Genomic DNA, 23,650 nt, shown 5'->3' on the forward strand with positions numbered 1-23,650 from the left:
GACCTGATACAAATGTTTATCATCCAGAAACAGTTGGGGGCTCAGGTCTCTGCTACTGTTATTTTGTGGGTCAAAAGCTGAAAAGTTTGGGAACCACTGCAGTAGACTATGCGCCTAACAACAGCTGCCATATTGGGTTGTCTGTCTTGTAGATGGTGCTGTAATAAGTGTTACGTTCAAGGTCACTTAACAGAACTTGAGCTATCGACCTTAAGATTTGCAAACTTTTTTGTTATTCAAAAAGTTAAACAATAAGCAAGTGATTCCTATGTTTCGCATGCTTACATCAGCCCCACTAGTGCAGCACTGATAAAACAGTGGAGTWAGTCGGGGGGGCGGGGGCAGCGTTCACAGTTAAGGTCGAGGCCGGAGGGTCGGGGAAGCAGCTCGATGATGCTGGGTTAGACCGCCGCCTGGCAGTTTGAGGACGAGCCTGTCACATGCTGCGTAACCACTGCACTGCGAAGCTGACAGGCGGGATGAGGAGTTGAGCGGAACAGTAGTTAATAATGTGGGAAGCRCTTTTCTGCTAAATATAGTGGAAGCGTCAAGCTTTTACACAGAGTTTTAAAGAAGTTGCGTCTCGCGAGCCGCACCATCGGAACTGGAGCCCGCGCTGGAGTAACCTTATCTACTGGAGCAGAGCAGAGCCGACGGCGGACCTGTTACTGCGTAGGTCAAGTCACCCCAAGAGGAGAGAAAGGAAAAAAGAAAACAGGTCAATTTGTACAACTGGAGTTGACCGGGAAAAGCGAGGGACAAGTTATCATGGTAAGTATGCGGCCTGGAGGCTTTCACCTGAGCCAACATATTCATTTATTTATTCGCTTGGCTTTACGCACGCGTGCTCTTTGAAGGTTGACTGGACATGGCTGCAGTTTGTTACTATTACCTTAGTTTTACATTGTCCTTTTTACTACAAACACATCTTCACTTTCTCGGCCATTCGACGTTGTGTAACACTATTTAGCTCAGGTTAGCAGAGTGAGTAAAGAGAGATCTATTTCGACTGGTTTGCTAGTAAACATTAAGCTAGTTAGCACTCCGACACCGTGGTCGGGAGATAACATATGGTAAAGCGACAGCGACTTAATACAAACAAAATAATTTGGAGATGTGTGATTTACTACACGTTGAGTTAGGTAAAACTGTGTCGTACTTAAAAACTCCTTGAGAAGTTTCACGAAACAAATGATTACTTGTTAAATTGCACGTGTAGCAACGTCGGCACGTGACGTGTGTTAGACATTAGCCTTTGCTCCCCGCAGCTGAGTGGCCACAGAAGATAAAGGTCGTCRTGGACTTTAACTCAGAGACAATGCTATTTGACTTTTTTGGTTATCTAGTATTAAACACAAATACTTTCTGTAAGGAATGAGTTGAAAAGCGTGAACAGAAAGTATGGTGGCAGACATCGGCGCCACGTGCTCCTCCCGATGTTGAAGGCTACTTTTACTCGTGTTAAGGCAGGGCTGTTGGATCAGGGGTTGTGTAGCAGACTGGCTGAACTGGAAGTTGACTTGAGTTGAACTGAACATACTAGTTTTCTTTAATTCACATCAATTATTTATAATTAATGGGTGACAAGCAGTAGCAAGTAGGGGTCTCTGCGGACGAGTGGGCGTGTCACAAGGAAAGGCGATTCTGAAGCGACRCAYCTGATTTGACGRAMTTTGTTAAAGGGACACACCTGGTTGGACAAGCAAAAAAGGGGAGGTGCCGTACGGCACCACCTGGTTGGACAAGAACAAAAGGGGCGTTACTGCACGGCACAACTTTTTCTGGAGAACCCTACTTGGGTCACATTTCTCCTGGTTAACCTTAGTGTTGGGGTCGGGGTCAGGCTTTAAAGAGATGAAGCAGGATCTAAGGATACCGTCATGCAGGCCTCGCAGCCCAAAGTGTTTATGCTTTTGACACGCCCACTCTTGTGACACGCCCACTTTGATTTCGCAGTAACCACTTCTCCAAGTGGAGCCTTGTCGAAGGAAGGCAAAGTTTAGAGGCGGATCCACGGCGGAGAGGCGGGGGCGAGAGTATCGGAAAAGCCAATCAAAACTCGGATCGTGTGTGTTGAGTACTTTGCAAAACCCGAAAGCTGGATTACAGAGGCTGTAGGACTGAAGTCACTTCACTCATTCACTGAATTGGATAAAGTATTTTTAGCCAAAGGAAGGTCTTGTGTTGCGAAACAAGTGCATTGTATTATGCCATGTCTGTCTTAGGTAATCCAAGTAGACTCAATATTCCAGAATTTTATTACACATCGTACATGAATGTACAAACACTGTTTCCCAATTGTAATTAATGTTGCACATAATATGTCACTTGTAAGGAATACAGCTTTATTGTATCATGTTAACATCTTCATTGTTGTTTACTGCTAAACATGCATTTTAAGATGCTCAAGTGCTTTCCATAACTATAGTTTCCTCTGACTTTTGTCCAGGTTACCACAAAGGGAGGAGGTCTTAACCCCAATGCTGAAATGTGGCAGGAGATTCCTGTCCAACAGGATGACATCCCAGGTGCAACAGAGGATTCCCCTTGGTTGCAGACTTATTTTCCTGCTGAGATGACCGAAGGTATGAATGCCATTTAAGAGTTTTTGTTTTTGTGGTAACATAATAACATAACAAATTAATATCTCTCCTCCACTGGCATGGCACTGAACAATATTTAGAGCATGACCAGTTCATAAATTGTAATACATATCGTAAATAAAGGCTATTCTATTCTACTCTACATAAATGATGGCTATTGAACTTTACAAAGATAAATATAGGTAAAAGATGAGCTTCGGGATATTATTACACCTGGCTTTGAGTGTATGCAATAAATGCAAATTGTGACTTGGTTAGTTTAGTACAGGGGTTCTCAAATCTTTTGGGTCTGGGGACCCCTTAACAATGGCAAAAAATTTCCAGGGACCCCCCCTCATAAACCCCATGCTGCTTTAAAAGATAATTTATTGTCATTTCAACCCCTAAATGCCATGGGAATATATATTCTTATTTAGTCTATTATATTTGTTTTATTAGTTTATTGTTCTCCATGCATTTAAAAAAAAAAACAAATTAACAATTTAGTGAAATTTTTTGAGAACCCCCAAGATATCTCTCACGGTCCCCTGGGGGTCCTGGGACCCCAGTTTGAGAACCTCTGGTTTAGTGTACTGCTTTGTCAACATGAGTCATTTTACAATCACCCTATTACTTTTTGTTTTAGGGTACACAGATGTTACCTTACAAGACTCTAAAGGATACTACTGTGACTACTGTGACTATCTGGAAAGCAACACTGATTATGTCCCTGTACCTCCATGTACCGTGCATGATGTGGATCAACCAGACTTGGGGTATTTAATCTTTGACCCACAAGACAGTTCTGCTACAGATACTGAGGTGTGTACAGAGCAAGTTGTGACTGAAGAGAGCCTGCGAGAATCTTTAAAGAAAGTGCTGGAGTTCTGCTTTTCTAGGTGAGTGGTAACAAAAAGTTATTTTTATATTTGTTTGCTGTTGCAAATTACAACAGTTCCAACCTCTATAAATGTGTATTTGTAATGATTATAAGATAACCTCTTAAATTATTTTGTATCATAACTGTAAAGAACTGTAAATTTTCCTCATAGGGTGAAATGTTGTGATAAAGCTACACTATCCTCACGACTTTGTTTTCTCTCGTCACAAATGTTCTCAGCACTTTTGTGGTTTCTCATTCCATCTACTGTCCAGGGCAGCAAAGGTCCATCTGAACAAATGTAATTTTGACAATTAGAACAATAATGTATGGTTCATGGAGTATAATACTCCAACATTAACTGCAGTATTTTGTGATATTAATATCACCCACGCATTGTGAAGATTATAGTTTTTATATATTTTGCTGATTTATAATTGCTGACAGTAAATGTTGAGTTTATTTGTAAATCATTAACAGTTTTTCACCCAAGAAGTGTGCCATATCTTTCTAACAGATCATTGTTGCTGCTGTTTTCAATGATTTATTCAGATGAAATAAAGGTGGTTTTAAACTTGAGTGTTTGCGAAAGGTGAACCAACATTGCAAAAAAGAAAAATAAAAAAGTTCTGTATCATTGTTAAAATACAATGTGCTGTATTCTTTTTACCATTGTGTTATTCTACTCACCTCCAGCCCCTATTCCTCTCCCATGTGCCTTATGGCCCTGTCACAYTAATGATTTAGACAACTTAAGTTGACTTGTGAACGTTTTGTTATGAATAAATTACTTCTATAATTTATACAGTGCCTAGCAAAAGTATTCAGCCCCCTTGAACTTTTCGAATTTTTGCCACATTTCAGGCTTTAAACAAAGATGTATTTTTTTTTGTGAAGAATCAGTAAGTGGGACATAATTGTTAAGTGGATTGACATTTATTGGATATTTTAATCTTTTTTTTAACAAAATACAGAAACATTGAGCGTGCAAAATTATTCGTCTTAAACTTTGTGGGGCCACCTTTTACTGCGAAGTGGCTTGGGTTATGTCTCTCAGTTTTGCACATGGAGAGACTGACATTCTTGTCCATTCTTCTTTGCAAAACAGCTCAAGCTCAGTGAGGTTGGATGGAGAGAGTTTGAACGCAGTTTTCAGCTCTTTCCAAAGATTCTTGATTGGATTCAGGTCTGGACTTTGACTTGGCCATTCTAACACCTGGATGTTTATTTGTGAACCATTCCATTGTAGATTTTGCTTTATGTTTTGGATCATTGTCTTGTTGGAAGATAAATCTCGTCCCAGTCTCAGGTCTTTTACAGACTCCCAACAGGTTTTCTTCCAGAATGGTCCTGTATTTGGCTCCATCCATCTTCCCATCAATTTTAATCATCTTCCCTGCTGAAGAAAAGCAGGCTCAAACCATGATGCTGCCACCATCATGTTTGACAGTGGGGATGCTTGTTCAGGGTGATGACCTGTGTTGCTTTTACGCCAAACATATCGTTTTGCATTTTGGCCAAAATGTTTGATTTTGTTTTCATCTGACCAGAGCAGCTTCTTCCTCATGTTTGGTGTGTCTCCCAGGTGGCTTGTGGCAAACTTTAGACCCTTTATGGATATCTTTGAGAAGTGGCTTTCTTCTTGCCACTCTTCCATAAAGGTCAGATTTGCGCAGTGTACAACTGATTGTTGTCCTATGGACAGACTCTCCCACCTCAGCTGTAGCTCTCTGCAGTTCATCCAGAGTGATCATGGGCCTCTTGCTTGCATCTCTGACCAGTCTTCTCCTTGTTCCAGATGAATGTTTGGAGGGACGGCCGGGTCTTGGTAGATTTGCAGTGGTCTGATACTCCTTCCATTTCAATATGATCACTTGCTCAGAGTTCCTGGAGATGTTTAAAGCTTGGGAAATCTTTTTGTAGCCAAATCCATCTTTAAACTTCTCCACAACAGTATCTCGAACCTGCCTGGTGTGTTCCTTGGTCTTCATGATGCTCTCTGCGCTTTAAACAGAACTCTGAGACTATCACAGAGCGGGTGCATGTACAAGGAGACTTAATTACACACAGGTAGATTCTATTTATCATCAGCAGTCATTTAGGATAACATCGGGTCATTAAGAGATCCTCACTGAACTTCTGGATTGAGTTTGCTGCACTGAAAGTAAAGGAGCCGGATAATATTGCACACCCCACTTTTCAGTTTATTTGTTAAACTTTAAAATATCCAATGAATTTTGTTCCACTTCACAATTGTGCCCCACTTGTTGATTGTTTTTTATTGTTGATTCTTCACAAAAAAAAATTAATTTATATCTTTATGTTTGAAGCCTGAAATGTGGCAAAAGGTTGAAAAGTTCAAGGGAACCGAATACTTTCGCAAGGCACTGTATATTCAATTTAATTGTTAGCATTTCATTATGTATACGTCCAAAAGGGGCTTCCAGTGGATTTTTCCATTTTATTCCATCTTCAATCATTATTGACCTCTTTAGCATTGGACAAAATGTTCATTAGTTGTCTAAAATGTTATCGGGACAGTCTTTAATAACAAGTAACACCCTGATCATGTCTTTAACCACCAGTTTGAAGAGAGCTATTCAAGTGTTTACTTTGAACCAAAAAGAAGTGTTCATAAAGCAGACATAATGAAAAAAGTCCCATTTTTTTTCTGCTTCCAGGGAAAATCTTTCTAAGGATCTGTATCTGGTGTCTCAGATGGACAGTGATCAGTTTGTTCCCATCTGGACCATTGCGTGTATGGAGGACATCAAAGCTCTGACTACTGACATGGATCTAATTCTGGATGTACTGAGGGGTAGGAGAGCTTTTCTGCTTCTTTTACTTAATCAATAACATCAGTTAAACCACTTTTGACATTATATAAAGTAGATCTTGATGCATTATTTTAAGTAAAATTTCCAAACTAATGATCCAACTAACTCAAACTTGTGCAAGTTTTTATATGATAAAGTAATTAAACCTATACAGTTGTACTTGTTTTACAACTTGCTTGCCAAGTTTGGCTTAAACCTAATGGATCCATATTTACAGCAAACCTGTGTTGGTATGTTTGTTTTTCAGCTTCTCCGCTGGTGCAAGTCGATGAGACTGGCGAGAAAGTTCGGCCTAACCACAGTCGCTGTATCATTATTTTAAGAGAGGTGCCAGAAACTACTCCGGTAGAGGTAAAGTTTACATAGACACACAATGCATACAAATCAGTCCTCTGTATTGTCTGGCCGAACACTAAAGTTAAGATTGTTTTGTGAGTCAGTGATCTTTAAAATTAGTTATTTTGTGAATGATTTATTGTCAATGTATTGTAGCTTTTTTACTGTGAGGTTTATGAGGAAGACATTGTCTGTTTGTGTTACTGAAATGTGTGAGATGTTGTTGTATTTTGTTCACAGGAAGTAGAGGACCTTTTTAAGAGTGAAAACTGTCCAAAAGCATTAAGTGTAGAGTTCGCTCACAACAGCAACTGGTACATAACTTTTCAGTCAGACATGGATGCACTGCAGGTAAGTCTAGCTACAGTTGACACCTCTTCAAAACTTTTTTTTCTCATGTTAGTGTCAGCAATGATTTTCACTTAACGCTAAATGATGTGTATTTATTGAGCCTTAAATCAAACAGGGCAAATAGGCTGGTTTTATTGGACCAAATTTCTGTGAWTGGCATAAATTATATAATGTTAAAGCAGTTGGATGTTTTTAGGACAGTTAAGTAAAACATTTTACTAAAATAACGTCTATTACAAATATTGATCATACACAATCATGATCTCAGTGTGTGTTTATAATTGCAATAATTATTTTTAAACACATTCTTTTTTGTAGGCAGTGTTGCTATTGATGAATTCTGGAAATATCCATGTCAGCTTGTTATGAGAACCAGTAATTACAAACCAGTTATTTGTAATGTGATCATTTGTTCCATTAATTTTTTTCTCCTTTCTTTTCCCCTTTTACAGGCATACAAATATCTACGAGAGGAAGTGAAAATGTTCCAGGGGAAACCAATCATGGTACGTAACTTAAACGAGCAGACACGGCTTTGTTTTGTTCTGTTTTTAATTATTGGTCATAAATTAAGATGCATGACGGCACTCAGTACAGTTATTGTTGCCAATAGAAGTGATGTCACTTCAATCTTCTTGGGTAAGACAGTCTGAGCTTTAGTTTTAGGAAGTACTTAAAAGTTAGTGTGTTCAAATACCCAGTCTTTTTGCCAGTGCAAATCAGAACTCTTAAACATATGTTTTATTTACAAATATGTTAAGTTGGTTTGTTTGCACATCATAAATCACTTATTAGCCTCATTATTTTTATCCCCACTCTAAAAAAAACAAAAGTCTGTGGTGTGCAAGTGATTCTATGAAAGCCCCAGTGATGATCAGTATCGCGCTTGGAAGGACCCATATGCACTGTGTCTAGCTGGGAGTAACTTCCTCTAGCTTTAAAAACCTAAATTTTCACTTCTACACTGTACCCTCATCCTGCCTCTCCCCCAACCTTCACTCCCCATTCTTTTCTCCTTGTTAGTGCAGTGTGTTATGGCCTCATGACCGTGAGATTATGAGATCTGAGGGGACTGAAGGATGACAAATTACCAATACCACTCAGACATACACTAAAACTGTTGCTTCTTTCCTTTATAAAAACATACCTAACTGTCTGTCCTCTAGGCTCGCATTAAAGCCATTAACACGTTCTTTGGAAAGAATGGCTTCTGCAGCGTGGATACAAGTGTGTACCAACAGCATTCTCAGCCACAGGGCCAGTACACATCTCCAGTGTATGTGCAACAAGTGTACAATCCAGAGCAGCAGTACCCGGTCTATCCTGTGGTGTCTCCAACATGGAACCCCACTGTCATTCCTCAMTTTGAAACTCCACTGGTGAGAACAATTTAGGGTGCTTTTTAAGGATTTTAAAGTGAAAATTTAGGCCAAATTCACAAAATCAGCTGAACTGATGCTTTGCTTTTGTCATCTCTCACATGCTGGAACATGTATATTTTTCAAATATGAGTTGTATAATTGGATTTTTTTTTCTATCCAGGCACCCTTTCCTAATGGTGCATTTATGAATGGTTACAGTAATTCCTGGAGATATAAAACTAATTCAAGCTCCACCAGTGGCCATCGTCCCTTAGGAAGGAACAGGTAACTGCAAGTTGCATCATGAAACTCAAACATGTCCAGTCTTGAGTTGGTGTTGTCATGAAATACTGTCTAGACCAGGGGTGTCAAACTCCAGTCCTCGAGGGCCGCTATCCTGCATGTTTTAGAGGTTTTCTTGCTCCAACACACCAGATTTTGATCGCTGGGTAATTAACAGGCTTCTGCCCAATTTGAAGAGTTAATTCAATCACTGAATCAGGTGTGTTGGAGCTGGAAAACCTCTAAAACATGCAGGATAGCGGCCCTCGAGGACTGGAGTTTGACACCCCTGGTCTAGACATTAGTTATTTAGTGTTTTTTTAACTATACTTATATGTTTGTGCTGGACAGTATATGGGTAAACCATTTCACAGGGGACACTTTTCCTCATAGCACTGCTATGCACATTAAGCTAATGCTATTGCTTTAGCAGCTTTTCAATAACTGTCAGCGGGTGGCAATTCAGCTGCTTATATCGACTGACGTTAAAAAACATCTCCTGTTTTCACCAAAGCTGAATGTTGTATACACCTCTTCAGTGACGTGCACGGATAGATTTAATTCACAACGTTAATATGGAGACATTAATGTGCTTCTATTGTGAAAAGCCCAAGGGAAGTAGTTGTGTACTGAGATTAGTTGACTGGTGCACAGAGGCTGAGTCGTCCCGTTAAGCTTATTAAATAACACAAAAGAACAAAGATAGATGCAACAATGATCTTTGCTCATCTGTCATTCTTCACGACCATACCTAAATGCATAACTAATGTCTACAACCAGGCAAAGAAGAAAAGATATGTAGAGGGAAACAGCAACACAGAGGTACAGCAAAAAAAAGAAAAATCAATAAATAGTTTACGTGTTGCAGAAAGAGAGTAATTTAAGCTGACTGGACTGATCAATAAGCAGCATTTGTACATTTTATCAGCTGAACTGTGATGAAAAGAACTACCTTCAAATACCATGATACCGGTATAATTGTTGAAAAAACTGTAATATAAAGTTTGGGTCATATTGCCCAGCAGAAAGATATGCGCTGTAGCTCATTTAAGTGCCCACTCTAATTTACAGTAAATGGGTTTTCTACCATAACATTTCAACAGAGTATCAAACCTGTCTTATTTATTTATTTATTTATTTATTTAGAAACCATGTAAAAAGTCATCATAGATGTGGAGATGTCGCCCTTACTAATTTGGCTAAAGAGACGGTGATGGACGGCACCTCTGGTCCCCTGACTCCACAGGAACTCCAAACATCAAAAACACTGTCTGGCAGCAGAACACAGTYGGTGTCTCTGTCCTCCTTTGACCCTAAAGACACTTCTTCATTGCCCTTCATGTCAAATCTGGGCCGGCCTGGACGAGATCGGTAAGATATTGTAGAGTCTGTATTTGTTCACTGAGTACATGCCTGCAAACTTGTCCCTTTTTGGGGAGATTCATTCATTTCAAAACAAAATATGTCCCTTGTGTGAATCATCTAGATCTGAATGTTTTTATTAATACTAAGTATTTAGAACAGTGCTCTTCAAATGGCTGGAAAATGCATAGTTTTTAAATAGATTTTTAAAAATAAGTAACCCCCAATAAGTTGTCATCTTTTGCATCCCTTCTGAGTTTGCAGGTATGTGAGTAGTGTGTAAGACAATGTTAGTTTTACATTGATTGTCTGTATTGTTTATAGTTGAATTTAAATCTAACTTGCAGGAGAGGCAATCATAGAGGAATGAGGAGGAAAAGAGAAGATGAGCATACCTTGGTAGGTAGATTTCCTTCTTTTATTTTATTATTTTAATCTGTTTTGATATCCTGGAAGAAACTTGTGTGTGGTTTTAAATCTGGATTGTTTTTCCCATCCTTAAATGAAATGCAGAAACCTGTCCCTGTGATGCAGACCAAAGCAGCCCCTCTTAACTTTGACCTGGAAGCTTCCAGTTTTCCTCCTTTGCCAGGATCTCTGGTCACGATGCATGTAGAGGCTTCGACAGAGGTGCGCCTTTCTGATGTTGTCCGTGGCATCAAAGTTCCAACTAAGGTGAGCTGTGCTGTTTAACTTAAACCCACAGTAGAATGTTTAAATGCAGAAATGTACTTCATCTATGTTTTTATTTTTCTCCTTCACTTCCCTTTCAGTCAGGGAACCATGAGGACTCAACACAAAGTGCAAAAGACTCTGAAAGCCCTGTAAGCAAACAATGTTCTGAGTCTGTAGCTTCTAAACCTGCTCTTGTTGGAACACCAACAACATCCGKACAAACATCAAGGTAACTTATAATAAAATGCCAGTGAAGAACCCAAACACATGCAGTAAAATGACTTTTAAAACATTATATCCTCTTTGTTTTCAGTACTTCTTCACCAGCAATAAAAGAAGATAAAACTGAACAGATCAAATCAGAGGAAAAATTCTCTCCGCCTACAGAACCTGCATCTACAGAAGCTTCAGAACCTGCTCCTACTGTGTCTGAGCAGGCYGTTTCTACAGAAAAAACGATTATCTCAGCTCCAGAATCAGACCAGGTAAGGCCCGCTCTTCAAATCTGTTAAACTGCATCTGTGTTTGTAACATCAGTTTATTGCTCTACATAGATTCAAAGATCAGCTCTTCCACAAAGTCTTTTTTAAGTGTAATAGTGGACTCACAAAACCATTGATATAGTTTACAATTTAAATGGTAATGGTAGTTTTAAAATGTAGAATAAAAAAGATGCAGTTCATAAAATGGAATAATACGTTTGCTCATGGGCCAGATTTTTTTCTTGGTAAATAGTTCATCGTCCAGCCTGCCATGCTTCTTGTAACTCTTGGTTGTTTCTCAGGAAGACATTCTGTGTCCACCTTCTCTCTGCTGTGTACAAAGACTTTGATGAGCTGAGGCATTCGTCAAACGTTTCTTTCTCTCACCAGGGGCAAAGGAAGCTCAGCTATGCAGAGGTGTGCCAAAGACCAGCCAGAGACCCGCCACCAGCACAGTCACCATGTCCCTCCTCTCCTGCTACCCCAGACAGCCAGCCACTGCAGGAGCTCAAGGTCAATACAGTCGAGCAGCCTCGGCTCAACTCCAGGCAAACTCCAGAGGAACCAGAAGATAAACGTCCCCCTCGGCAACCTTCACGCAGCTTCAGAGGGGCGCCGGGTTATTCTAGAGCGAGAGGTTCAGGTTTAAAGACACGGGAGCATCAGAGGGACAAATGGTCTTCACTTCACCGGGGAGGCAAACGCAGTGGAAAGGAGCAAAACATTCCTCCCACTTCTCCAAAATAAAACTTTTAAGACATTACCTAAAATCCTAAAACCATAACTATATATGTAAATATATAATACAGTATATGTAAATAGACAAATGAATATATTTCTTTTAGACAAACTTGGTCAATGAATCTTTCATGTTGCAAACTGATAATGTATTTAAAAAAATTTGGTTGACTTTTTGGAAAACACATTTTTGGGTGTAATTATAGATGTTAAGTAGCATCATGCCTTCCTGAAAGGTTAAATGTGTATTTGTGACATAACGTAGCGGTAATTCACGAATAGTGAAACAATGGTATCAGGAGTCAGTCGTTCTGCTCGGTCTCAGCAGGTTAATCTGTGTTTGTGATCAGTGCAGGACCTCCTATCTTGTAGCGTGGTAGAAACCAGCCTCTTGTTCTTCGTTTTTCCTTCTACCGGAGAAACCCTCGTCTGTGGGAGAAATCCCAAACGAAAGCAGAGAAGGAAAACTAGAATTGAGCAGAACTGCATGGGCCACGCTACCTCTCTTGAGGCAGTTTTCCTCAGTTGAAGAAAAAGAATTTCAGAAAAAAGGGTGAGATCAGTCGGCTTTAACCCTTGAAATTTTTACCAACRGAGTGCCTCAGTTTGTTTATGGTATTTGGAATCTGTTTCTTTTGACATTCAGCAGCTGTAAATATGTTCATTTTTCTAAGTCATTTCACAAAGGTTTTGACAAATGCTTCAACTATTGGAACAATGAAGATAAAAGACTCTGGCAATTAAAATAGCTTTAGTGTAAGAAGAAAAAAATCTTTAGCTTAAATCTTGTCAGTATTGTTTGAATATATGATTTTTTAATGAAATGATGAAATTTAGGCAGTAAGTTACTTTTTAAAAGTTTAGAAACAATGATTGAAGAAAGTTTTAGTTGCTTGATTTTAAATCTTGCTGTATAAATAATGCTAGTTATGTGTTGGAAACTTGGTTTTTCTTTTACAGTACTTAATTGATTTCAATTGTTTGAACTTCTTTGCAGCAGAAACTAGATTGCTAACATTTAAAGGTTAGTGTAGCTTTTGTTGTGCTTTTAATATTTTTGAATTGTTCAAGTTTTGATTACAAATATTTTACGCTTTAATTGTTAGAGGAAAATGATTTGTTTATATCGAATTATTTTTCTCTCTTTGACTTTGCCATAACAAAACCAATCTTGATGTTTTTTTTTTTTCTTTTTACTTTTGTCCAGATGTAGCAAACTTATTTAGAACCGGGAAGGGGGAAAGCTCTAATGCCTTTTCATTTGGCTTGCATATGTTCTTATTTTTAAACAAGAATATGTGATATTTGTCTTGTTTTTATCAAATGTTTTCACACAGTCTTGTCTTTGTGACCTCCTGGACCCCTCCCCCCTTTTTTTTATTAAGAGCAAAGCATATTATGTTGTTGGACTCAAATTGCTAGTTGCAAGTTGCTAATCCTAGAGGTTCATATTATTTGTAATTGACTTATTTATCAATGGGTAAACTTCATTTAATACCCTGATATTGTGTATATTGTCTTTTCAGTTTGAGTTTAATATCTGTAGAAAATCTGCTCAGGAATAACAAACATGAATTGTCAAATACCTTCCAGTTACTGTTGGTCTTTTAACTCAAGTATGAGGGGGAAATGTATCAAAGATAACCAATGTTGGTACTTAAACATCAAAGTTAACATGTTCTGTTAATTTTGGGTTCTAACTTTGGTTGTTGCATGCTGTGGGTAACAAAAAGACAACCATCAGTCAGTGTGGGCTTACAGATCAACATGTATGTTTTTTGGACTGGAAGGAAATTAAGCTTTCAAACAACCACAGGCACTTATTAGTTCACAGTTTATGGTGGTATGCATGTATTCTGTACTTTTAGATTTCTAGAGCACCGCTGCCAGTAGGAAATGTTAAAATAGTTTTAATTGGCAACAAACGGGAGATAAAAGTGAAGCACATTTCTAATGAATATATTTTCACTGTTTAATTGGTGTATTTGGATTGATTAGTGTCTTGCATTAAGCTGGTGATATTTTTTTAAATTTGCTTTGATGGAACATGAAAGTTTGAATTTGTTTAATGGATCCAATCACTGGGGAGCATCTGCTTGTACTATTACTGAATATAAATACACTTTGTGTAGAACAATGTTCTGGGTTGTCATTGCATTTGAGTAATGTGATCATCCACACAAGGGAACTGTTGTTTTCAATTTGTAACACTGATTTATTAAGAACTCCATGAAATTCTTCGTAATACGTGAAATGTGCTGACTAATCAAATTAATTTGACTAAGGTGTTTAATACTTTAAAGGAATAAATTAATGTTTCATGTGAATGCTCATTTTGTGCATAAAGGTTAAAGTAAGGTATTAGCAAATGCAAGTCAAAAAAAGAGAAAGCTTGGTTGTGTAAAAATTGTGTAGAGTTTGAAGCAAATCCTGATTGCCTTTACAATATTTATTTTCAGCAACATGTCACTAAGCAGTTCTAGTTCACTGTAAAAATAAATAAATCTTGTCACATCAGAGAGAATAAATTAATTCCGAGTTGCTATTTGATATTTCAACATTTTAGATTCTTGTTGATGGCTGTCTACAAAATAAAAATATTTTTCAAAATTCATCTTGTTTATTTTGTTGGTTTTTGCACTGATTTGCTTTTATCATAATGGATTCTATGGGAGACGCTGACAAATACCATTTAGTTGTGAAGGARCAGCCATGCCACACAGCAGCTGCTGCACTCAAAACACGATGATCTGCCAAGTAAACATCCGGAAATAACTAAAGATTATGTAACTGCTGTAATTGTCTTAACAAAATATGTTCAGGAGACGCCGTTGTTGCTTGATGCTAACAGAACTGATCAGATTTTATGTGGGGTTTTACGTAAAAATGTTATATAAACGCAAAAGTCGAATGATATGCACAAATTCAGAGTACCCTTTTGGATTCGGCATTACACATCCATAACAGATGAATCCTGTTACGTAATTCTCGGCTCAGAGTTCTAGCTCTCGCGAGACTTTGTCAATGGAAGCGTCAGAGTGTCAACAGCAGTACAGCCAGCAGAACTGTCCGAAGCAGGGAGGGGGAGTAAAGAGGCAGTTTAAACGTCCGGTGAGTTATGGCATATTTCACATCATATAACGACACTGTTAATTAAATATATCGTGTCACTGTTSACGAAGCGTAATGTACGTGTGCCGAGGAGTTGCCAAACGGATGTCTTTAGCATTAGCTTGTAACGTGTTAGTGTAAATTCTCAAAGAAAGCTACTAGAGCTTCGTTTAGCTGTTAGCATGTGCTTAGCTAGTTGTGGTGAGACTGCATGTTACTGGGAAAAAAAAGAAGCTTTCACTGCGTACATGGCTTTCTGTAATTTGTTTTTGTTCACACGTTTGTTATAATGACACTGTTAATCAGAGTAGAAGTGTTAATGTGATAAGGGACGTGACACATCTGGGCCCATCTTCAGAAAGTCAAAACAAGCAAAGATTTTGCATTTTAGCTTAATCTGTTTGTTGATAGTTGAAGATATGTAGCTAAACAACGAAAACGGACCAACGCTGAGGGATGAATTTGGTTGTTTTTTCTTCCCGCTGCCTTATTGAAGCCGTGTCCCTGAGTGTYCACCGTCGAGTCCATAACAGACCCGTAGGACGGGCCACTGTGTTCGGCCTGTGTCCCTTCCTCCGGACCAGCTGTTACTGGGTGTAGTTTGAGCGCTTTTTGCGTGCAGGTGCATGCCTTTCATTATACTGGAAGATGACAGCAGTTTATTTACACCACTCATTGATTGATTCTGAATAATCATTCACAATAATTTAAGTTCAGTGCATATTAATGAGGAAAGAGTCATTAAAAAACAATATTCATTAATCGTTAATAATATGTTAGTGCTTTGTAAGGTGAGGTGAGGTTGGAGTATAAAAATGTGATTTGCTCTGTACCGCAGGACGTTTGAGATGGGGGACGATCGACCCTTTGTCTGCACTGCCCCTGGGTGTGGGCAGGTAAATTCTCTCAAGCTCGGCACGTTTTTAAAGTTCTCTTTACAGTTCACATATTCTGAATTTAGTCCCCTAATTGCAGCACAGACACTTTACACTTTTACTGCTATGACAGACAGAAGCACTCACACCATGCACATGTCACTCTAGAGGCATTTACCTTTTCACTCTGAGATTGACAGCGTGGAGTTTCACACAACAAAACCAATTTGTTTCATTGTTGCTTGTGTTTTGTGATTGTAAATGTACTCAGCTGTTTACAAATCATTACGCATGGTGTCCAATATCATTTCTGGACAATACTTTTAGTGAGAAGTTGCTGTTATCTAAAATTTGTTGTAAGTTAGTTTTTTTAAAATTATGTTTCTGTACTGTATTGAGAAACTTATATCTTTATGATGCAATTGATCGTAAACTTACCTTTTTATTTTTGACAGAGATTCACTAATGAAGACCACCTGTCAGTGCACAAACACAAACATGAAATGACATTAAAATTTGGTCCCACCAGGACAGACTCTGTGATTATTGCAGGTAACTCTTTATATAATAAATTACTTGTTTTGAATTAACTTGAAGAAAAGAATAATACATCTGTCAATGCTCTGAATGTAATGCTATCTTCTTGGAAGAAGATAACTCTTTGCCATAAATTGTGTTTTTTTTTTTTCTTTTCTTATTTTTTAGACCAGACCCCCACCCCCACACGTTTCCTGAAGAATTGTGAGGAGGTTGGTCTATTCAATGAACTAGCCGGCTCCTTTGACCAGGAGATATGCAAAACGCATGAAGATGAGCAAAGAACAAAACACACTGTGAGGGGAAAATAGGCATTGAATCTTTGATATAATGTTTGCTTTCCTTTAGTTATTATTTCAGCAGAAGACTTTCCAGGAATACTCATCTTTTGTTTTTGGTCTTTTAGGCTGCACCATTACAAACTCCATCTGAAATAAAAGACGAGGAAGAGGATTCTTTACAAGTTGATTCGTCCCCTCCTGAAAGTCCTGACTCTTCATCCAGCATGTCTGAAAACAGCAGAGACTCAAGGGTGGGACGCAAGATGCAAAGCAATGACACAAATCATGTTCATTACTAAAGCCTTTACAGATCTACTCTTCATAAATTCAGATAATAAATTAATTTAAAAAAATTTATTTTACAGGAGATTCTCACAAAACCTTTGGCTATTTCTGCTCCCACTTCAACTATTGTACGTCCAGGTTCTCTTCCCCTTCACTTAAGTAATGACCCACTACAGCCGACTCTGCCTTCTCCAACGTCTGTAATCACACAAGCTCCACCTTCCAACAGGCAGCTTGGGTAAATTACACGGCGCTCCTGTTTGCTTTTATTTATGTCTGATGACATAAGGAATACTTGCAGAAAAARTCTCAAAACACAAGAAACAATTACAGCTTTTACCGGACTTGTTTCATTTACTGTATGAGTGTCTCATATTGCCAACAGATCTCCCACAAGTGCATATCCACTGGTGAGGCACCTCCCTAATGGGCAGACTGTCCCTCTTTTGCCCAGCCCAGTGCAGTTAACCTCAGTTATATCTGTAAGTCAAGATTTGGAAGAAATACACAATGCTCCAYGTTTGAAGTGGTATTTTCTCCTCAYATTTGTTTTTCTCTTTTCATTTTTGTTGATATTTGGTTCGTTTTGAAGCTTGCGAGGCCAGTGAACACAGTGCCTAACATCCCCGGGATTCCAGGACCCCCTGTTGGAGGAGTCAGTAGTGGTTCATCCTCCCCGTCCGGATATGGCCTTCACACTGAGACCAAGATAGTGAGATCACCAGTCACACTGTCGTTTTAGAAGCTGTAGGCTCTGAACAACCACCTATTTACCCATTACACATCTAATTGTGCTGTAGCTGACAAAATCAATCAAAAACACAAGTTTTATTTGTTTTCTTTTGAGAGCTTGACATTATCGGAGCTACATTAAGTGTTTTCTTTTGTGTGTGTGTCTTTGCAGCGACTTAAGGCAGCTCTGTCTCATCAAGGCCCGGGAGCACACGATGGAGCAGGTGGTGGATCAGGATCCATCCCTGCTATCCCCCAGAGGCAGGAACAGAGCCAACAGCCCTCTCAGAATTCTGATGCCCCATCACCTGCACAACCACAGGTACAGTAAATCCATCTGAGTGCACAAAAATCAAACCAAGAACCAGACTGCTGGCAGGAATGCATCGAAGCACATGACTGATTATGACATTTTAAAATTGCAAAATATGTTAGATTTTTTCCGACACAAAACGTATCTTAGGTTTTAAAAGAACTTCTCTAATTAGAATAAAATAATCCATCCAATCAGTCTGCTAACTTTGGAAKTAGCTGCATATGGAAATAGAATTTTATTTAATAATTTCAACACCTATGTCATATTTTCATATTTAGTGCTGCCAAGTTAATTTTGCTTTGCTCCCACTTCATCACATTGTGATCATGTTCAAATACAAGTGATACACAAAAACCATCAGTGAGCCTAGTTAAACATTGTCAACATATTGTTAGTTAAACAGAGATTTTAGTAAAACACATTTTGGAATATGTTCTGGTTCCTTTGCATTTTGCCAAAATGCCTCTCTATAACAGTTCCTGCATCTTTAGAAGCAAATATTCCCTGAGATGTGCATGTAAGCTATGACTAAAGCCTGTGCTAAATTGTTTGAACAGTCTTTAAAATAAATCTCCAGAATTTTATTTTGGAAAAAAAATGCTTTAGGCTACTGTTTGATAACCTCAGTCTGTGGAGTTAAAAACTGAGTCCAGTCCATGGATGAGCCAGTTTAACAAGGTATGGTGGAGAGAAAAGCTAACCTGATTTGTTTATAATGTGCATATCATATAAAATGTTGTCAGATATACGCTCGCTTAATTCACAAGTATTTTACAGATTTCTTTTCTGTTTCTAGCCAACTTTCTGTGTGTAAGATAATCATCAACAGACTGCATTTTGATCTCAGAAACATTTCCAGAGACATTTAATTCCCTGCCCCGKCCCGCTCCGCTCTGTGTTTTTACTGTAGAAACAAGACTCTAAAAAAGTATCAGGAAGATATTTTACTTCCCAAAACTCTTCTGATTGAGAGGCCATACTTTTTAATGTATTCAGAAMATGCAAAGTTGGGCTTGTAGAGATATTTCTGATGGAGCGAGTTCTTCCTGCATCTTATTTCCTATTTYCGTGTAAGTTGTCTGACCGTCACTCTTTTCTATAACCTTTATGATCTGTAAAACTTCTATTCTGGAAAAGAAATCTTCTCCATAGTCTCAGCATTTAGTGTGTTTTTAGACAGGTTTTCTTTAACTGGAATATAACGTATAATAATAAAACGACCACCATAGATTGGTACTTGTCTTATGGCTGCAGATGTTGGTAACTTTAATTTTTATTTTTTCCTCTTGTAGAAACTAAACATGGAGAAGAACAGTTTGAATAATTAATATCAGCTCTGTCTCGACACGCTTCAACTGAGTCCAACTTCTCAAAACAGAGAACTGATCATTATTTACGTTGCTTAAATATGAAAGATGTTTAACAGATAAAAATGAGCCATTATTTGTCTTTATTAAATAATTATTAAGTAATAACTATGWCTCAAAGCATCTCGTTTTATGCCCCCTCCTCATCCTACAGGTGTCCCCTGCTCAGCCAACAGGGGGTCGGCGGCGGCGTGCCTCGGAGATGGACCCAGACGAGAGGAGGCAGCGCTTTCTGGAAAGGAACCGGGCCGCTGCTTCGCGCTGCCGACAGAAACGGAAGCTGTGGGTCAACTCTTTAGAGAAAAAGGCAGAGGACCTGGCCAGCATGAACGTCTCATTAACAGTGAGTCGTTTYCACGATTGTGACTAAACCATAAAAACACATTTTCCAATGGGTTTTCTTTTGAATATCTAACATGTTTTCTGTTGCCAGAATGAAGTAACTCTTTTAAGGAACGAGGTGGCTCAGCTGAAACAGCTCCTCCTGGCTCACAAAGACTGCCCCGTCACTGTCATGCAGAAGAAGGCGGTTTTCCTCGGTAATCGTTAAAGATCATCAACGCACTAGGAAACGTCCAGTTCCAAAACACTTTGTGCCATGAATCACCCGTCATCTCATCCAGCTAATGTGCTGTTTTTACTCGCCCGCCTCTCTAAGGGTGAATGTTGCTCTGTCTTTCTGCAGCTGCAGGAGGAGACGAGGCCTGCAGGGACGTCTGCACGGAACCCATCGGCTCCCCGGCTGCAGTCATCCAGCGCGGGCCGTCGCCCYCCGCCTCGGCTCCCAGCCCCGTGGCCACCATCAACGGGCTGAGCGTTCGCGCCGCAGAGGCCGTGGCCATGTCGGTCCTGGCCGGCATGGGGTCGGGTCACCCGGGAGGGGTTGTCATGGCAACGCAGTCGCAGCCAACTACAAGATGATGTGTGTGTGTGGGGAGGGAAACAAAAAATAACTTAAAAAAAGAAAAGKTTGACCAGAATGAACTGGAGTGGCATTTAAAGGCCGGACTGGTGCAAAGTGTGTAGTGAAGAGGGCCCCACCCTCGCCACATAACTCAGATACCTTCTCCTCTCACAGCTTATGATAATCACACACAAACAAAACGCAGTTTCTCCGTCAGCCCCCCCTCCACTTCCAGCTGGCTTCCTCTCCACCGGATCGCCGTCACTCTGCATATGTAAATATGGAAAACATGTTGAACACTCATTCTGCAGGGTTCTAGGCTGTTCTTGTCATGTTGGATTAGGTTTTAGATCTGGAAGAAATTTATTTTATTTTTTCCTTTAATTGTTGGTTTTTAGATCAGGAAGCAGCAACAATCAAAGTCGTTCCCACACACTGGCTGTGATGAGGTTTGTTTCTTTCCAGGCTGGCTATTTTACTGTAAAAATAATGCTCTTTTTTTATTTGTTAAAAAAAAGGTTGTCTTCTTTTTTTTTATTCCTAAGATATGATGTTCATGTGATGTTTTCTTTGTGCTGTTAAACTATGGTGAGCTATTGGCTGGCTGCCGTGTTTGTTTTTTACTTCCTTTTTGTTCTGTTCTGTAATTTTACATTTTCCTTTGATTTCTTCATAAATACACTCAACAGTTTAGTCAGCAGAGTTCATAACAAATTGTAGATGTGCACTGTTTAGGCTGAGATTGTGTGACCATCTTTTAATCCATTTAGAGCGAATGTCATATTAGTCTTTTTTTAAACAAACCCTATTGACTGCATGGATTTTGCAAGACTAAACAAATACCACTGTTTGTACGTAACCCATTATAAAATCACTGTTCTGTTTTGTGACATCAAGTTACCGATGCCAAAAATAAGTACTTGTATGAAGATTTCATCCACAGGCCTAATGTACCGCACTTACAACAGATAGTCTTTTAGGAGACATTTGAATGGTAATCAAACAATAGACTTTACGTCCTATACCCAACCATTGCAGTTGTGGAAAGAGTAGTGCAATATATTTTTCTTTTCTTTTAAATTAATGTACTTTCTTTGAGCTGATGTGTAGTGTTGAGAGAGGTTTGGTCTGTTTCAGTCAGAAGCTGTAGTTATAAGGTGACCAAAGCAAATGTAAAGACAGGTTTTAATGGGTTAATTAGTGCACATGTAGTTGCAGATGTTCTGTTGTTGAGGGCTTTTCACCATAAAACAAAAAGTCTTTTATCGTAAAGCAGACCTCATACTTTGTGCAAGGTGCTTTTCATGTTTTTTTATAACAATATCTCCCATCTTGTTTTTCTTTTCCACTTGTCACTCTTTTTTTCTCCATTCTCAACTTTTAACAGATTGTACTTTTCTCTATGGAAATCATGTGCCCTTACATCCTCTGTGTACCCATAATTTGTTGAGTAAAGGTCTTTATTTTATTTTTATTTTGTATTTTTAACTGAGGCTGAACTACATGGGGGGTAACAAACATGTATTGGAGGTGAGTTTGCCCATTACTCAGGCTTCAAGATGGGAAGAAATACTTGTGTAAAATCTCAACTAATTAATGAGTTGTCTCAGACAAAAAATAAAATAAAACTAGCAGCTATTGGGTTTTCTTCTTGGCCTTACTGGAATCAAAGAGGTGAGCAAAGACTGTTTTCTTTTGAGAGCAAACTTGATGGTTTGCRTTTCCTGCAAAAATCCACTTTGAATGACATACTGAAGGATTTTTGCTGAACACCTAAAATAAAGCTTAAACTAGCCTAAAAAATGTTTTTTAAAGCATCTGAAATTAGTACAAAGAAAGCATGTTTGCTGAGTTAAGCAATAAAAAGCTGAAATTATCCCAAAAAGTAAATTTAGCTGAAAAATKTTCAAATTAGCTAAAAACCCAGGGAACAGCTTGAATCAGCAGAAAGCAGAAGCAGTTGAAAGAACTATCRAAATGCCTTTTGCAGAAGGGTAGGAGAAAATGTCAAAATGATGGCTAAAATCAGGTAAATTGAATCTGAAGGAAGCTAAAATTAGCACAAAGTAGAAACAAATAAAAAAAAGCAGAAGCACAACAAAAGGTTTAAAGTGCGATAAAGGTTTCTGGCTATATTTGAAGGATTTTAGGATGTTTCAATGAGGAAAAAGCTAAATTAATGGAGGACCAGAAGTCATAGAATTTCCTGAAGCTGAACGTTCTAATTAATTGCTGAAGAAGCACAAAAATAGAGGAATCAATATATTTACTGAATTTTTTWATTTAAATAAATTATCAATACTTTTGTCGCCACAGTTGTGAAATAAAACCTACCAGCAGAGGGCGCCGTGGAGCCGGGTTTACTCATCAGTCAACCCACAGCAGCCTCCGTCGACCCKGGTCACGTGACTGACCGAGTCCTCCGCCGACTTCTTCCCATCTCTCCCACAGCCATGGCGGTGTCGGAGAGCCGCGGAGATGGAGTAAACAACACCGCTTCCACATGCTAATATTTTTTTGTTTTAGTCGTAGCTTCATGCTGGGCTGCATTGTTGTCTGAAATTACAAGAAAACATCTCCCTGCTGCCCCCCGACGATGACGGACCGCGGTGTTGATCTGTCGGCTCTGCCTAAAGAGGTCAGGGACCAGCTGGCCGAGTTGGACCTGGAGCTGTCCGAAGGTAGGACGTCTGGACCAAAGGGTTCAGTGCATGATGGATGTTTGGTTTGATGGCAGCTGAAATGTGGGAAGCTGAGCGTGTTTTTCGTTCAGTCCAGCTCAGCTTTTAGCTCCTCTGTGCCACCGAGGTGAGACTCAGCTGCTGCAGTGGATCAAGTCACGATTACAAGAAATTATAAAYAACACACTGGCTTCAGATTAAGCCATTCACCCCTCACTGGTCCTTAGTTTTGATCATATGGGGATTATTGCCGGAATAGATGAAACTCATGGATCCCCCCCCCCCCCCCCATCTGCATCATCACCCAGCATTCAAACCATTCATTGCTTATTATCTGAGTTAAACATTTCAAAGATTTTGATGCATATGAGTCAAGTCCTGGAGGCCTTGTGGATGTGTGCAGTCCTGACACTGATGTTGTGTCCCATCCACCTGCCTGTGCGCCCCAACGAGTCTGAATATGTGAGGTTTATTATTATTATTTAAAGACTGACTGTGGGAAAAGGGAAATATAGATCTGGCTGTTATGCAAGTCTCCTCCTCTCTGACTGTGAATCATTATGCAGCAACTTGTTCTGTGCTGTGCAGATCTCTGGTGCCTGAAGGTGGGTGAGTAATGTGTTTCCCATGGGGCCAAGCGGTGCCACTGGTGATGCTCTCTGTCACTTTATTTAT

At 39.2% G+C, this 23,650-nt stretch overlaps 3 protein-coding genes across 8 annotated transcripts in view; all 3 read left to right on the forward strand.

Annotated features, from left to right (window-relative positions):
- Window positions 1-382: 382 nt before the first annotated feature.
- larp4ab (La ribonucleoprotein 4Ab) lies at window positions 383-14,500 on the forward strand. The gene is made up of 15 exons (XM_014009130.1): window positions 383-771; window positions 2,450-2,585; window positions 3,229-3,481; window positions 6,144-6,280; window positions 6,547-6,650; window positions 6,876-6,986; window positions 7,439-7,492; window positions 8,153-8,365; window positions 8,529-8,632; window positions 9,776-10,000; window positions 10,339-10,390; window positions 10,505-10,666; window positions 10,765-10,895; window positions 10,980-11,151; window positions 11,539-14,500. The coding sequence occupies exons 1-15, from the start codon at window positions 769-771 to the stop codon at window positions 11,893-11,895; spliced, it is 2,214 nt and encodes a 737-aa protein (XP_013864584.1). The 5' UTR covers window positions 383-768; the 3' UTR covers window positions 11,896-14,500.
- Window positions 14,501-14,920: 420 nt separating this feature from the next.
- atf7b (activating transcription factor 7b) lies at window positions 14,921-21,932 on the forward strand. Of its 3 annotated transcripts, none has more exons than XM_014009133.1 (12): window positions 14,921-14,997; window positions 15,836-15,893; window positions 16,328-16,424; window positions 16,578-16,705; window positions 16,816-16,941; window positions 17,056-17,213; window positions 17,361-17,457; window positions 17,568-17,687; window positions 17,880-18,029; window positions 19,545-19,733; window positions 19,824-19,929; window positions 20,049-20,139. In XM_014009133.1, exons 2-12 carry the CDS (start codon window positions 15,846-15,848, stop codon window positions 20,051-20,053), a joined length of 1,224 nt encoding a protein of 407 aa, XP_013864587.1. In that variant the 5' UTR covers window positions 14,921-14,997; window positions 15,836-15,845; the 3' UTR covers window positions 20,054-20,139. The 3 variants fall into 3 exon arrangements, with proteins under 3 accessions (XP_013864587.1, XP_013864585.1, XP_013864586.1); XM_014009131.1 differs by having other exon boundaries at window positions 14,922-14,997; window positions 20,076-21,932; XM_014009132.1 differs by lacking the exon at window positions 14,921-14,997 and having other exon boundaries at window positions 15,843-15,912; window positions 20,076-21,932.
- A 729-nt stretch (window positions 21,933-22,661) lies between these two features.
- The window catches only part of dip2bb (disco-interacting protein 2 homolog Bb), a 50,277-nt gene continuing 49,288 nt past the window's right edge, over window positions 22,662-23,650 (forward strand). For all 4 annotated transcript variants that reach the window (XM_014009134.1, XM_014009136.1, XM_014009135.1 and 1 more), the window contains exon 1: window positions 22,662-22,975. In XM_014009134.1, coding sequence (XP_013864588.1) covers window positions 22,891-22,975 — 85 coding nt within the window. In that variant the 5' untranslated portion in view covers window positions 22,662-22,890. The remainder of the gene's footprint in view (window positions 22,976-23,650) is intronic.

This window comes from Austrofundulus limnaeus, unplaced genomic scaffold, assembly GCF_001266775.1.
Source record: "Austrofundulus limnaeus strain Quisiro unplaced genomic scaffold, Austrofundulus_limnaeus-1.0 Scaffold55, whole genome shotgun sequence".
In the NCBI taxonomy this organism is placed as follows: Eukaryota; Metazoa; Chordata; class Actinopteri; order Cyprinodontiformes; family Rivulidae; genus Austrofundulus; species Austrofundulus limnaeus.